This window comes from Syngnathus typhle, linkage group LG4 (genome assembly GCF_033458585.1).
Source record: "Syngnathus typhle isolate RoL2023-S1 ecotype Sweden linkage group LG4, RoL_Styp_1.0, whole genome shotgun sequence".
NCBI classification, from domain to species: domain Eukaryota; kingdom Metazoa; phylum Chordata; class Actinopteri; order Syngnathiformes; family Syngnathidae; genus Syngnathus; species Syngnathus typhle.
Window position 1 is genome coordinate 9223957 of NC_083741.1, and position 13375 is coordinate 9237331.

General features: G+C 39.6%; 1 protein-coding gene across 1 annotated transcript in view; it reads left to right on the forward strand.

Annotated features, from left to right (window-relative positions):
* The window catches only part of igdcc3 (immunoglobulin superfamily, DCC subclass, member 3), a 54195-nt gene extending 41177 nt beyond the window's left edge, over positions 1–13018 (forward strand). Inside the window, exons 8-14 of the mRNA XM_061277541.1 lie at positions 6266–6513; positions 7187–7351; positions 8116–8304; positions 8565–8669; positions 8760–8895; positions 8985–9192; positions 9647–13018. Of these exons, the coding sequence (XP_061133525.1) occupies positions 6266–6513; positions 7187–7351; positions 8116–8304; positions 8565–8669; positions 8760–8895; positions 8985–9192; positions 9647–9790 (1195 nt within the window). The 3' untranslated portion in view covers positions 9791–13018. The remainder of the gene's footprint in view (positions 1–6265; positions 6514–7186; positions 7352–8115; positions 8305–8564; positions 8670–8759; positions 8896–8984; positions 9193–9646) is intronic.
* The last annotated feature ends 357 nt before the right edge of the window (positions 13019–13375 follow it).

Consider the following 13375-nt stretch of genomic DNA (forward strand, 5'->3'; position numbering starts at 1 on the left):
CTTATGACAGGGAAGCCGGAATATACTGTGAGTGCAAACGACCAATTTCAATTAATGTACGGTCGGAAGGGGGCGTGTATGTTTATGCAACAATACGCAAACCGCAATGTTACTCCCTTCAGCCCCTCATCCCTCATGACCTTCAAGAGGAAATCGGACAAGGGCAGGAAGGGGAATCGATTATATTCACGCACACTCTTGCATGCACAGATTAATAAAAAAGCGAGTAAGCATTATATGTACACTAATATCTCAGCAATGCTATTATTCATTTGGTGAGCACATAGTTTCCCATAAAAATGCACAAATGTGTTGCCCTTTGCACTTTACACAAGAGGCAAATGCTGAATGTGGTGTCAGCTCATACCCGATTGGCTGCTTATGTAAACGGACACATAGCCACTCAGGGGAAGCTGTTTGTTCTCACTGCTACGTGTTGACACATGTTAACTCACACACCTTCACACATACATCTGCGTGCTTGCTAATACATATTAAAACACACTTGTTTAATATTGACACACTTTGAGACTATTGGACTGAATGGCTGTCTGACCATCATTACAAAAAAAAAATTCTATTGGTCTCTGTAGCACTTGGAAAGAAAGGAAACCGGTTGGAGTGGTTTCTTTTTGAAGACTATCATGAGAGGTAACAGGCTTCTTTGAAAACTGCACATTTTTTCACAAACGCTAAAAGGCTCTTTCTTTTCTTCTTCATTCTTTTAGCTCATTTTCTTTCACCAAGAGAAGTTCTTTCTTGTTTGTAGCCCACATGAATCATAGGGCTTGGGCATTGGCCTTGACCTCTCACCTTGGCTGTAATCAGTCATACCACCGGGCCCTTCCCTCCTCTCAGACCACAGACGGCTCATTGACCGTCTCCCTAACACTTCCCCCCACCTTTTCTTCCTGTTCCTCTCTTTGTCCTATTCCCTCATGCTGGATTCGGAATAGCCATGCCGTTTTTTTTTTATGGGGTGCTGCTCACAGACAATGGCAAGTAAACACGCCCTCAGAGATGGAACAACAGAGTCAAGGCCCCACTGTCAGACACACTGGCCTTATGCATCAATCCGTGAAACAACCTTGAACTGATGGGTAAATGATGGTGTCATCCTGTCAGGAGAGGACAGGCTGGCTTTGGAGCTCATGCAATACAAACAAACAACTCCCTACCCCCCATTCCCCCAAACACTTTGTCTTTCACTCTTTCCATCTGTTTCTTTCCAACTTGGGATACTTTATAGTGACAAACATATAATCAAGACCAGACGATTGCCTTTTTAAAAACTCAATTGCTGTTTCGTGTGATATTTGTGACCCAAGAGGGATTTAGCCATAAGCCCGCCAGATCCCATTTATCCCTCTGGTAGTTTTTTCCTGGTAGGAAAGAATGTGGCTTACATTTACAGCTGTAGCATGACTAACACTTACTTTAAACAGAAGCATTTTGGGTGGAAATAATCAGCGCACTCATCAGCCACCACTGAGCTTTACAAAGTATAACAATAGCTAGCCCAAGCAAGATGCCAACTTTTGAATTTTCATCAAACAATAATTAGCAAAAAATCTAAGCATCAAACATAAAAATTCACAAATCACACTTGACCTAACTGAGATTAATGACACTTGATCTAGATTGTTTAATATTTGGTGAGCTACAAATATATGATCACGTTAAATCAACTTTTTAACCTTTTAGCCATGTCAAAATGCCAATTCCTAACCAAAAACAATGTGGGAATGTCCTTCATTCACTCATCTTGGAACATTCCTGCTCACATTACTACCTCTTTGAGTAGCAGCCCCTGCCCGATCCTAGAAATTGACTGGTGCTTCACTTTGTGACATCACAAAGTGAGGCGCCACCCCTGTACTACCCTAGCAGATAAAACACACCCACTTTCTCAGTGCATCTTTCTCTGCCATTTGAGTTGACGTGTGGCTCTTCTGATTTTGGTATGTCAAATAAATTACAACATATTTCCATGTACACGTCCAAAGTGTTCAAGTAGTAGTAATTACTATTGAGTACATTGAATGAGTTTTTCTTGTCATTTTGAGATGTCCTACTTCCAGGTTAGGCAAATTGTCACCGAAATATCTCATATTCATAAGACAAAAGATCACCAAAGGTAATATATAATATATGCCTGTGATTAACTGGAATGCTTCAAAATACCGTACAGACTCTTATGTCTCACTATGGTACAGCTCAATACCTGCACAAGGCAACAAAAAGACAATCACGTCATTTCTCCCTTGTGCTCCAAATGTGGAGAAGACCAAAAGTTCCTTTCAGAATGTTGGACCGACTTTTTGCCAACAGATGCGGTATTTCTGAAACCTACACATCCACAGTATCATTGTGTTTAGGTTCGGAATAGTGTACCTGCTGAAAAGAAATTCACTTTATTGTTAGCTTTCCCCCTGAATTCCCCCCACACTCTCTGGGTGTGTTGGTAACAGTATCAGGTCGAGCTTCCCCGGCGGCCCCTCTCTCATCTTTGACGCCTGGTCACGTCGCCTGTCTACAATCACTCCATCCGTTGCTGGTATGAAAGGGTGTGATGGTTGAGCGGTTGTTGGAGGACTGGAGACTGCGGCCAGCGCTGAGGTCAGAGGTGATATTGGCTTAGAAAGGGCGTTAATGTAAAAGTACTTTTTGAGCCAATTCAACCCGCCTGGCAGACAGAAGAGTATAATTACACCTCCATTGCACAGTTTATCCTGTCCATCATAAGAAACAGTAATGATGTAATTATATGTAATTAACAAGGAAAATGAATCATTTACATCTTCATTTTGGCTTGGTGACTAAGAAGAGCACTTTTGGATCATCCATGCCTAATCTAAAAGGCCACTTTCCAAACGCCCAATACAAAGGTCCACAAATAATGGATTATATACTCTGAATAAAGCTCATTTTTTCGCTCCCATTTGTGTGTTTTGAGGGAATATATACATACATATACATATAATATCGGGCAATGTTCAAATGATCCTGCCAGAGTTGTGAAAATGTGGTTTTTTTTTTATGATATTCTAATATTTTGAGATAGGATATTTGAGTTTTCTTAAGCTGTATGCCATAATCAGCAATATTAAAATAATAAAAGGCTCGCAATATTTCAGTTGATTTGTAATGAATCCAGAATGACATTTTTGTTTTTTTAATTGCATTACAGAAAATAAAGGACTTTATCACAATATTGTTGTGAAACTCGATTCCGCAAATGTGAAAAACAAACACTTAAGGATATTGCTGCCCTTGTTTAAGTTAAATGGCTAAATGAATTTGTGTTTCATGTAATTCAATTGTGACCAAGACCAACATAATCTTGATGGTGCTGAAGATAATGCCTTTGCACATTTTGGCATTATCAGTCAAGGCACCATATTTTCCATTTTAGTAACTCAGGGATGGGCAATTTGAATGATGGAGGATGCCACAATTTTTCCTTTACTGACACCGGGGGTGGGTGGGTTTCACAGGACCACACACTTCCCAGCTAGATGTATGAAAAAAATGCCATTGCATATGAACAAAATACGCGCGTACATGCAAAATGCATGCTCATAACATATTTCATTTTTCATAATACTTTCACATTCCATTTAGAAAAGATCCAGCCTTCTATGACAAAGGGTTTGAACCATCAACAATAACCACATATTGTGGCTTTGCTTTCCACAGTGCCAAGCGCTCTCGTGAATATAAATTACCATTCAAGAATGGCACAAAACTGCAGAACAGTAAACCTACATTAGGTGCATGAAAAAAAATATTTATTTATTTTTTCACAAAATGTACTCACATAATTCTAAAACCATTTAGGTACTATCCTGAGTGTCATTCCAAATACACCAAAAAAGATAAATTAAAAAAAACATTAAGCCTAATCACGCTGTAGTACAGGGTGGGTATAAAAACTGGTGCAAATGCAACTTGACGTCTGTCATCTACTGTTAAATACATAGATCCATATTACAACTTAAAATTATTTAATGGACCTTCGCCGGCGAATCATTAAAATCAGTGTACTATTGATGCCTGTTGAAATGCATTGCATTTTTTTTGTAAAACCCTCGAAAAATCTACAAAAATTCTAAGCCTGCAATTTACATTTCCCTCGAAAAATGATAATGTACTATTTGTATGAACTGTTTCAATTGAAGTACCGTATTTTCCAGATCATAAGTCGCAGTTTTTTTTAGTTTGACCGGGGGTGCGACTTATAATGAGGAACGACTTATATTAAATTATTAACACATTATTACTTGATCATTGATTGATTGATTGATGTCTTTATTTCGAACATCCAAAACAAAAAAGAGAAATAAGAAAAAAACCCAAATAAAACTATAAAGTGCCACATATAAGTCCATACAACAAACAAACAAAAAATAAACCATTAACACATTACTCATCACTTCACATGTTATGTCCATCTTAAACCGCACAAGGGCGCTCTAGGCCTGTATAATAATTGGAACCGCAACTGACGATGAGTCTCATCCACTGACTTCCACTATCCACTGACTTCCGGAGTCAGCGGAGTTGTTTATAAGTGACACAGAGGACGTCGATTTTGATGGATTTAAGGATTTGGAGTGACACGGCTACACTTGTTATTTATGTTATAGTTATTTGATATATAGTTTATATATAGTTATAGAGGCCTGTGGAATAATTGGAACCGCAACTGACGAAGAGTCCGACGTCAGCGCTGCATGTACTTCCGGAGTCAGCAGCGGCGTTGTTTATGCAGAGGACGAAGATTTCAATGGATTTAATGATTTGGAGTGACACGGATGGTTTGATAAACTTGTTATTTATGTTATAGTTATTTCGTTCTCAGTTCCTCGTTTGTGTTTATGTAACGTTAACATACCGTATCGTTTAACATGTTGTTGCCTATTCATGTCTGTTCTTGGTGTTGGATTTTGTCAAAAAAAGTTCCCCCAAAAAACGAGACTTGTACTCCGGTGCGACTTATATGTTTTTTCTTCTTTATTATGCATTTTATGGCTGGTGCGATTCATAATCTGGAAAATATGGTAAACTGCGTCATATATGTATTTGATTTTTGCGCCTGTATTACTCAGGTTTGTTTTGCATTTCTATACTTGTCAAGAACAAACACACACACACACACACAAACATGTATACTGTTTGATGTACAGCCAGTTCACAATCCAGGAAGGAGAAATCTGCCGTGATCGACAGTCAGTGGCAGTGATAGAATGGCGAGATTGTCAAGTAAAAGCATTGAGAGGAAAAAGGATTTAGCTTGTCTGGGAAGCTGTGTTTGTCTCAGCTTTGTGCTTAACAACTGTGTATACGTGTGGATGTGTGTGTGCGTGGTGTGTGTGTACACAAGAAAAGGCTCACTGATGTTGGCAAATTGCTTTTTTTTGAAACTCCAAAATCGATTTATGCTCCAAAGGGAGTTCCAGTAGATGACAAACCAGGTTGAAATATATGCTCTGGATGAGGTGCGTGCAGCGTGCATGACAATTTCCTTGACTGTGAACCCTCTGCCTTGACTGTGAACCCTCTGCCCGTACACAGTGAAAGTTGATTTGTTTTACCATTTGCATAAGAACTGCACAGATTCTATTTTTGAGGGGTGGGTGGTGGCGCTCATTTTTTTCTGCTTTCTATACCATATGTGAAGGGAGAATTCAGGATTTGCTTTGACATTGGCTGTAAGTGAGAAAACAGCTTACATAACAGCACAAAGACTCCCTGGCCATATTAGCTACACTAGCTCAATTTAATAAGGTTTAATATTTGTGCTGTACGTGCATTTTTCATTCAGATTCATTCTTCATTTTAACTACATTCACAATGATAAACATTCCAAGTTTGGCAGTACCAATTCGGTCAATTACATATACTGCATAGTGGAAAAACTCTATGCTAAACACACACCTGATGACCTTCAAATTCAATCCACGGCTCCCACCATACGTACCTTTTTGATGGCACTTGACTGTAATGGATAAATGCAATTAAAAAAAATGCAATAGTTGCTGGTCTATTCCCTCTGCCTTATTTGAGTCAAAAGATAACGACAGAACTTTGGAACTACACTTCCCAATAAGGTCAATTTTTAAGGACAAAAAAAAAGGGAAGCCATACTGGTGAATCAGACCCACCCAAAGCTCATATGGGTTCATATTATTAAGACAACAATACACCTACTGCTATTTTATGATCCAAATGATAATGAAGCTCATTTTTCTCCCCCTCGCAGCACACTGGCGATATACAGCATCAGTCAGGACGACGAGGCCATCTACCAGTGCATAGCTGAAAACAGCGCCGGCTCCACGCAGGCCAGCGCTCGTCTCACGGTGCTCTGGGCTGACGGACTCCCCGGTGTGCCCACCAACGTGCAGGCCAAGGCCCTCTCACCTACCACCATCCGAGTGTCTTGGAGGGAGCCCGATCAGAACACACAAGACATCATCGGTTACGTGCTCCACATCCGCAGGACGCTAGGTGAGGATGCAATCAAAAGCCGGAGAGCAAAATGTAAATGACTTGCAAGGATGCGAGTGCATGACTAATGCCAGAAATCCCACCTTGCAAAATTAAGAGTCAATTAGAGGTATGCAGTGAAAATTCTAATGAAAGTGGAATGTATTCTATAAAATACATTTCATCAAAACATTTTAATGATCAAAGCAATTGGTCCCACGTTTGCTAACGTTAGTATGGAGAAGAGAATACGTACATTATATAGCTTCAGATCAGTCCCAGCTGCTCTTCTCAGTTGATCTCCCTTGAGGCCCCAGGCATGATTCAATAAGGTTGGTGCAATTACACTTTCAGGATGGCATAGCCTGATAGTTTAGGGCTGGAGGTAGACCGCAGTTATGGTTGGGTGTCTCTGGATTAAGAGCAATAATATGCAATAACACGCCTCCATCTCTACCTCTGGCTAAAATTCCCGAGACCAAGGCCAAAGTAGATTCGCTATTAATTACCAGCCAGCAAATCCAGTGAATAAGCGATAACTATTCAACTGTAATAGAAACTAATGCATATATTGTTTCCTCTCTAGAGTTTTTTTTAATATCACAGGAATGCAAAAGAATAATCAAATTTTAATCATATGTTTCTGCGACTTCATCCGTTTTTATGGCGTATCGTTCTAATTGCTCACAATCAGACTCAATGGAAATGGAGTACGAGGAGGCAGTCAGTAAGGTGACGCTGCAGCAGGTCATTCGCGATCTCGAGCCTTCCACCAGTTACACCTTCTACGTCAAAGCCTACACGTCCCACGGGGCCAGCAAGCCATCGGACAGTGCCACAGAGATCACTCATGGGGAAGGTAGGTGCAGAAAACTAAACATAGAATACACCCGTCATACCATTAGTCAAAGCAATGAAAGACAGCAAAGACTTTTGTATTCTTTTATTATACCTCATCCACAAATCCACAAAAGGATGTCCAAGTATTGTTGCACTATGTAGAGATCCAAATAAGAGGCAGAGTGATGGTGTCAACATCTTTGGACTTGCTGTGCCTTTCTTTAAAAGCGCCTTAGCAGATCCACAATCATGAGTCTTGTTTTTTGTACTTTATTTTAGAGGTTACTTGAAAGACGAAAAATACAATGCCCCAATCCAACACACTTTAAAAGTAGAATTCAAAGAAATACCGTATTTTCTGCACTATAAGGCGCACCCGATTATAAGGCGCAGCTTCATTTCAAAACTTTGTCCATACATAAAGCGCACCGGATTATAAATCGCATAGAATAAAAAACTCAACGTTGCTCAAACGTTAATGCAATCACAATATAGTAACACTCGAAATAGTGAAAACAATCAACAATATATCAGTGACTCAACATTGCTCAAACGTTAATATCACACGACACACAAAATAAACACGTAAAGCTTACTTTAATAAATTAGTCTTCATCCACGAATCCATATTGGTCCATATATAAGGTGCACCGGATTATAAAGCGCACTGTCGGCTTTTGAGAAAATTTGAGGTTTTTAGATGCCCCCTATAGTGCGGAAAATACGGTAGTCAACATCATTGCTGCTTGGCCAAGTTTGATAATGTCTTGTCTTGTGTTGCAGTTCCAGCACCTCCCTCTCTCTTTGCCAAAGTTGTCAACAGCAGTGTCGTGCAAGCAATGTGGGAAGCTTCCACCAAGATGGGACAACACCAAGGCTTTCGGCTGTATTACAGAAGAGCCCACACGGCAGTGTTTACTGGTCCTATTTTCTTACCGCGCAATGCTACCCAGTACAACATCACTCAGCTGGGTGAGAAGCTTCAACAGATTACTCCTTGAACTAATTACCGTAATTTTCGGACTATAAATCGCACCGGAGTATAAACCGCACCAGCCATAAAATGCCCCTAAAAGTGAAAAAAAACATATATATGTATATAAGTCGCCCCCCCACCCAAACTATGGAAAAAAACGCGACTTATAGTCCGGAAATTACGGTAATATTATGGATGTTTCTTTCAAGAGTACTTTACTCATTGTGCGAATATCTGCCATGTGTCTTTTGTCCAGATCCTTCACTTGTTTATGAAATAAATTTGCTGGCATACAACCAACACGGAGATGGCAATGCCACCATGCGTTTTGTTTCACTCCGAGAGGCTTTGGAGAAATCTGGTAATTGCTTGGCACAAATGTACTTTACTAGTACTGTGATGCACTTTAACGTGTGCACTTGTTGGAACTTAATGTGTCCTGTCTCACCAGTTTTAGATGCCTCCTGTGACTGTGTGCAAGATGAACAGAGCAAAACATCCACCACTGGCATCATAATTGGTATTCACATTGGAGTGACTTGTATCATCTTCTGTGTGCTCTTCCTGGTGTTCAGCTACCGTGGCAGGTGTGTTCCAATAACCCATGTTAAGGATTAATGTCTCCATGTCACAAGTGTAGACGAGTGTTTGAAATTGTGACCGTGGTAATCCTCAGGTTGATGATGTGTAAGGCAGCTCAGGCCACGCCCCAGGCGGCACAGAGTACAGCGCTGGAAGCTTCTTCTTCCCAGGAGGGCTCTGGGCTGAACACAGCCAACAGAAGAGAAATGGAGGTCAATTGCAGCGCCGAAGGGAACAAAGTGGTTGACAGCAACGAGCTGGAGAGACTCTTCCCTCAATCCAACACGCAAGACCCACACGTGGTGAGTCTTCATAGAGCGGTGGTGACAAGATTGAATGTATTTTGTTGCTGTCAAATCACATTTCAGCCCATTTATCAGGAATATGTATAGTAAGAATGTGGAAAATGTGAACATTTATACAAGTTGATTTGCAGTGTGCGCCCCTACATCTTATACTTACACCCCTAAAATTTCAGGCTAGGGGCCACTGAGCTACTATTAAAAAAAAAAGTAAGTGTGGCGCAGTGAAGAGTGAAGTGAAATACATAACTTGCTGGCAAAAATAGCTTGAAAATAAAATGACATCAATATCATGCCATTTCATTCCTCTACCAACCGCTCGATCCACGGGCACAATACATTGCCCCACTCAGGTGGTCTCTCCAACATCACTCCGTAGTCCATCAATAAAGTTCTTACTGGAATCCGTTTAAATCAAAACAGACTTTTTAAAACAATCTTTTTCTTTTTTCAGGCTGACACAACCCTTTTGACCTTCTCGCCAAATGACACCCAGTTGTCCACAATACCACTGGATGAATTCCATGTGGAGCAGGACACAGAGACGCATTTCCAAGCGTCGCCTGCGACACGAACGGCTCAACAGAACCAAGGCTAATCAATGTACCAAGTGTCCACTCAGATTCTCTCTCACTCAGGTTTTCTTTTCAAAGTAGTTTGCATTTTGTGCAAAGATTTTTATTGGTAAGTTAAAATGTTCTAGAGAGTCTAGAACTCGTTTTGGGGGGAGTTGTTTTTCGCCAGGCTTACCAGTTAAGTGTTCTTTACTCTCACTGTCTGGTTGTTTGTTTTTTTCTGGTGTTTGACAGCACACAGAAGAGAGACCCCAGATGTCCTTGTTATACAAAGATAATATCATTTTTTAGTTTAAAAAATATACTTGCATCTACTGTATCTTTATCATCTCTCTGTCAAAGTGGTTCTTGGACTACTCTTCTGTGGATATCAAAGACGCCAGGTACCTGCTGAAACATAGCAAAAATGTCATCTTGTTGCTCACAGAAGACCGAAACCTTCTTCCAGGGACTCAGTCAGTTTTGTCTCAGGACCTTCTTTTCCCCACCGTTGTGAATTCTGGGCCCTCATGCAGGTTCTAGGCATGCGTGAACCTTTTATTCAACAAAAACCTACCTCAGCCGGAATGAATGTGTTGTGGGAAGCCTTTAGGGACTTTATCTTCCCCTGTGTTCACGCTAACTGTACATGCAGAGAAGCCGATGGGTCCGAATTAGAAGATCAGGTGCCGCTCTACCTCAGATGTCAAAAATGCTCTCTCCTCCTGTGCTTGTTGAAGCAGAATGAAAAACGAGTATCCAACATAAAGCACTTCCAAATGCTGAAGTCAGTGTTCTACCTCAACATATTGTTCATGTCACTGTTGTAGTTTATCTTTGGTTCTGATCTCCTCAGTTTGAAGAATTTGGTGTCTGTGGATACAAACATATTCAGTTCCACATGCAATATGTAATGTATGTGATGTCATGTGCTATTGATTTTAGCTCTGTTGTTCCATTTTGAAGGCTTATTTTACTATTATTTTTTGTTTTACATTTTGAGGTAAATAGATCCTTTAGCAGATAGAATAAAACACTCCTAAACGTAAGCTGCAATGGACATAATATTTTCCAGACAATTTACTGCTCAATGTGATATTTAATGCTCAATTGCACAACCACAAAATGACACAAATTAATGGTATGACTGTGTGTGTATCAATGTAGATGTTATGTGCAAGTCCAATTTTTAGTTTTGTTGTTTAGTTTTAAAAACAAGCACAAATCTGATTCAACTGCCAAGACGTATTAACCACTTTTGCAAGTATAGGTCAACATTTTGGTCAATCATTTACATACCACAAATAGGATAAGAAAGATGATGGCGCTGCATTAATTGGATTGTAACGAAGAGTAGGTTATTAGATTCAGTGTAGCAGCACATACTGGGACTTACATTGCTCTTATAACAAAATGTGTGCCACCTCTTTTGGCTGCTCAAATAAATCCTGAGAACCATGCTAGCGTGGTTAAATACACTTAAGGTTCTTTTTACACATTGGGTTGTCAGACAAAGTCTGTTCATGACCTTGATTCATGCATTTTCTACACCAGTCCATTTCACCAGGGTCGCGGGTGAGCTGGAGCTTATCCCAGCTGACCTTGGGCGAGAGGCGGGTTACATGCATCCAGGACCGGTAGCGAGTTGATCGTAGCAATCCTTATGTTATTTTTGAATACTGAACGAATTGCCTTTCCTCGAGTTTTTAAAATGTTTTTAATGTTTTTGTTTTAGCAGATTCATTTTCTAACTTTCTCAACATAGGGAAAAAATTGTTTGGCCAAAATGTTGACTTATTCAGTGTCATTGAATCTTCAATCTCAGTAAGCTTCTTACAAAAATCAAATGAAAATGAAGACGTTGACGAGACATGATGGTTGTTCATCACGCTAGCCTACTTTTAACTTATTCCACAAATCATCATTACTGTCCTTCTGTCTTGTGTAAATACTGGTGTCAGAAACAGAATTATGCGGGATGTCAATGATCTCTAACAAAAAGCTAAATGGGGGAGGTGGATGTCATCATTCGGCAGTTCTTGTCTCTCCACAGTTCTTGGTCCAGTGGCATCACAGGGTCTCGCTTTGAAATGCATCATGGTAATCTACCTCAGTAGTTTCTGTTCTTTTTGTCTTAATGAAAACATGCCGAGTAGAAACACAACTACACTCATATACAGTACAAACAAATGTAAATACTGTATATGCAAATAGTCAGCATTCACTGGATGGTGAAATAGTCAGGATGGCACACACACACACAATGTTGAATCCCTCTTTAATGCACCAGTCATCACAGTCTCGGTTCTTGTTTAGTTTCTAGTTGAATTGAATGTGTGGCTTTTTCAAATGACTTTTTTTTCACATCACAAAATGTCAAAATTATTTTTGTCACTGGTGATTGTTTACCTTTGAATAAATAAACTGTCAAAAGTAAAGTGGGTGGGACTTAAAACTCAGTACACACAAAATGAAGAAACTATGTTTCATTTATTTGCTCAGAGTGAATCATGCACAAACATCAACATACTTTATATTCATAGGTCCATCCTTTTGAGAACATCTTGTGAACTTCTTAAATGCAAAGCATCAGGAACACTACTTGGGTTTTGTGTTCCTTAACCCTCGTTTTATCCATCACATTATATTGAAAGCGTATTTTAAATCAGTCATACATTTGGCCTTCATCTTTATGTTGTTTCTTAAAGAATGACTCCTGCTTCACATAAGCTAATTGAATAGTATGGCAAGCACGTGTGCCTTTGGTTCAAAGTGTGGTCTTGGCCACAGGCTTGAAGTAAAACGCTTTAAAATGATTCAAAACTTGCAAAGTTGATCGCCAGCTAAATAGCATGTCTTTGAAGAGAAGACAACATTTATAAATTAGAAGTCAAAAGGTATTGTGTTTGCATTTTGCTCCCAAAGTTGTATTTCGACACTGACTTGGAAATTAATGCACACTTAATTTCACATAAACTGAAAGTACAAAACATAGAAGTTACTATTGTCAGTGTAAGGTTGTTCCCATTCTGTTGGCAAACTGTCAAAAACAACATTTACTCATACAATTATCAGGTTATATGTTCTGAACATCCACGACATTCTAAATGAGAGTTTTATACGTCCCCACATTAGCCAGCCATTGTAAATCTCTATTTCCGTTTGTTCATCTTTTTAATCATTTTTGGATCACTTGCTTGTATAAAAAAAAAAAAAAGCATCTACAAATAATACTTACTCTATTTGGGCATTTAAGAACCACTGATGTGATGTGGAATCTCAGAGGCTCTTCCAGCCTTGATGACTATTTAAGATTTTGTAAAAAATACGATTTAAATTACAATCAAGCGTTGAGTTTTTTTTGTCCTTTCTTTCATGTGTCCTCCAGTATTATTTAGTTAGTCATTGTAATTTTGGGTTCACAGGAAATTGCTCATGCGGCACCAGTGGATGTGTCAAGTTTGAATGCCACACTGTTTATTTAACCAGATTCACTGGCAATGTACCACGGTGATGATCATGTTTACGGTGATTAGATTCCAACAGGTCAGGTTGTTAGGTGGCTGTATATTGCAACCTGTAAGATGTAATGAGCTCAAGCTGTTTGCTCCCTGACTGATGTTACGGCC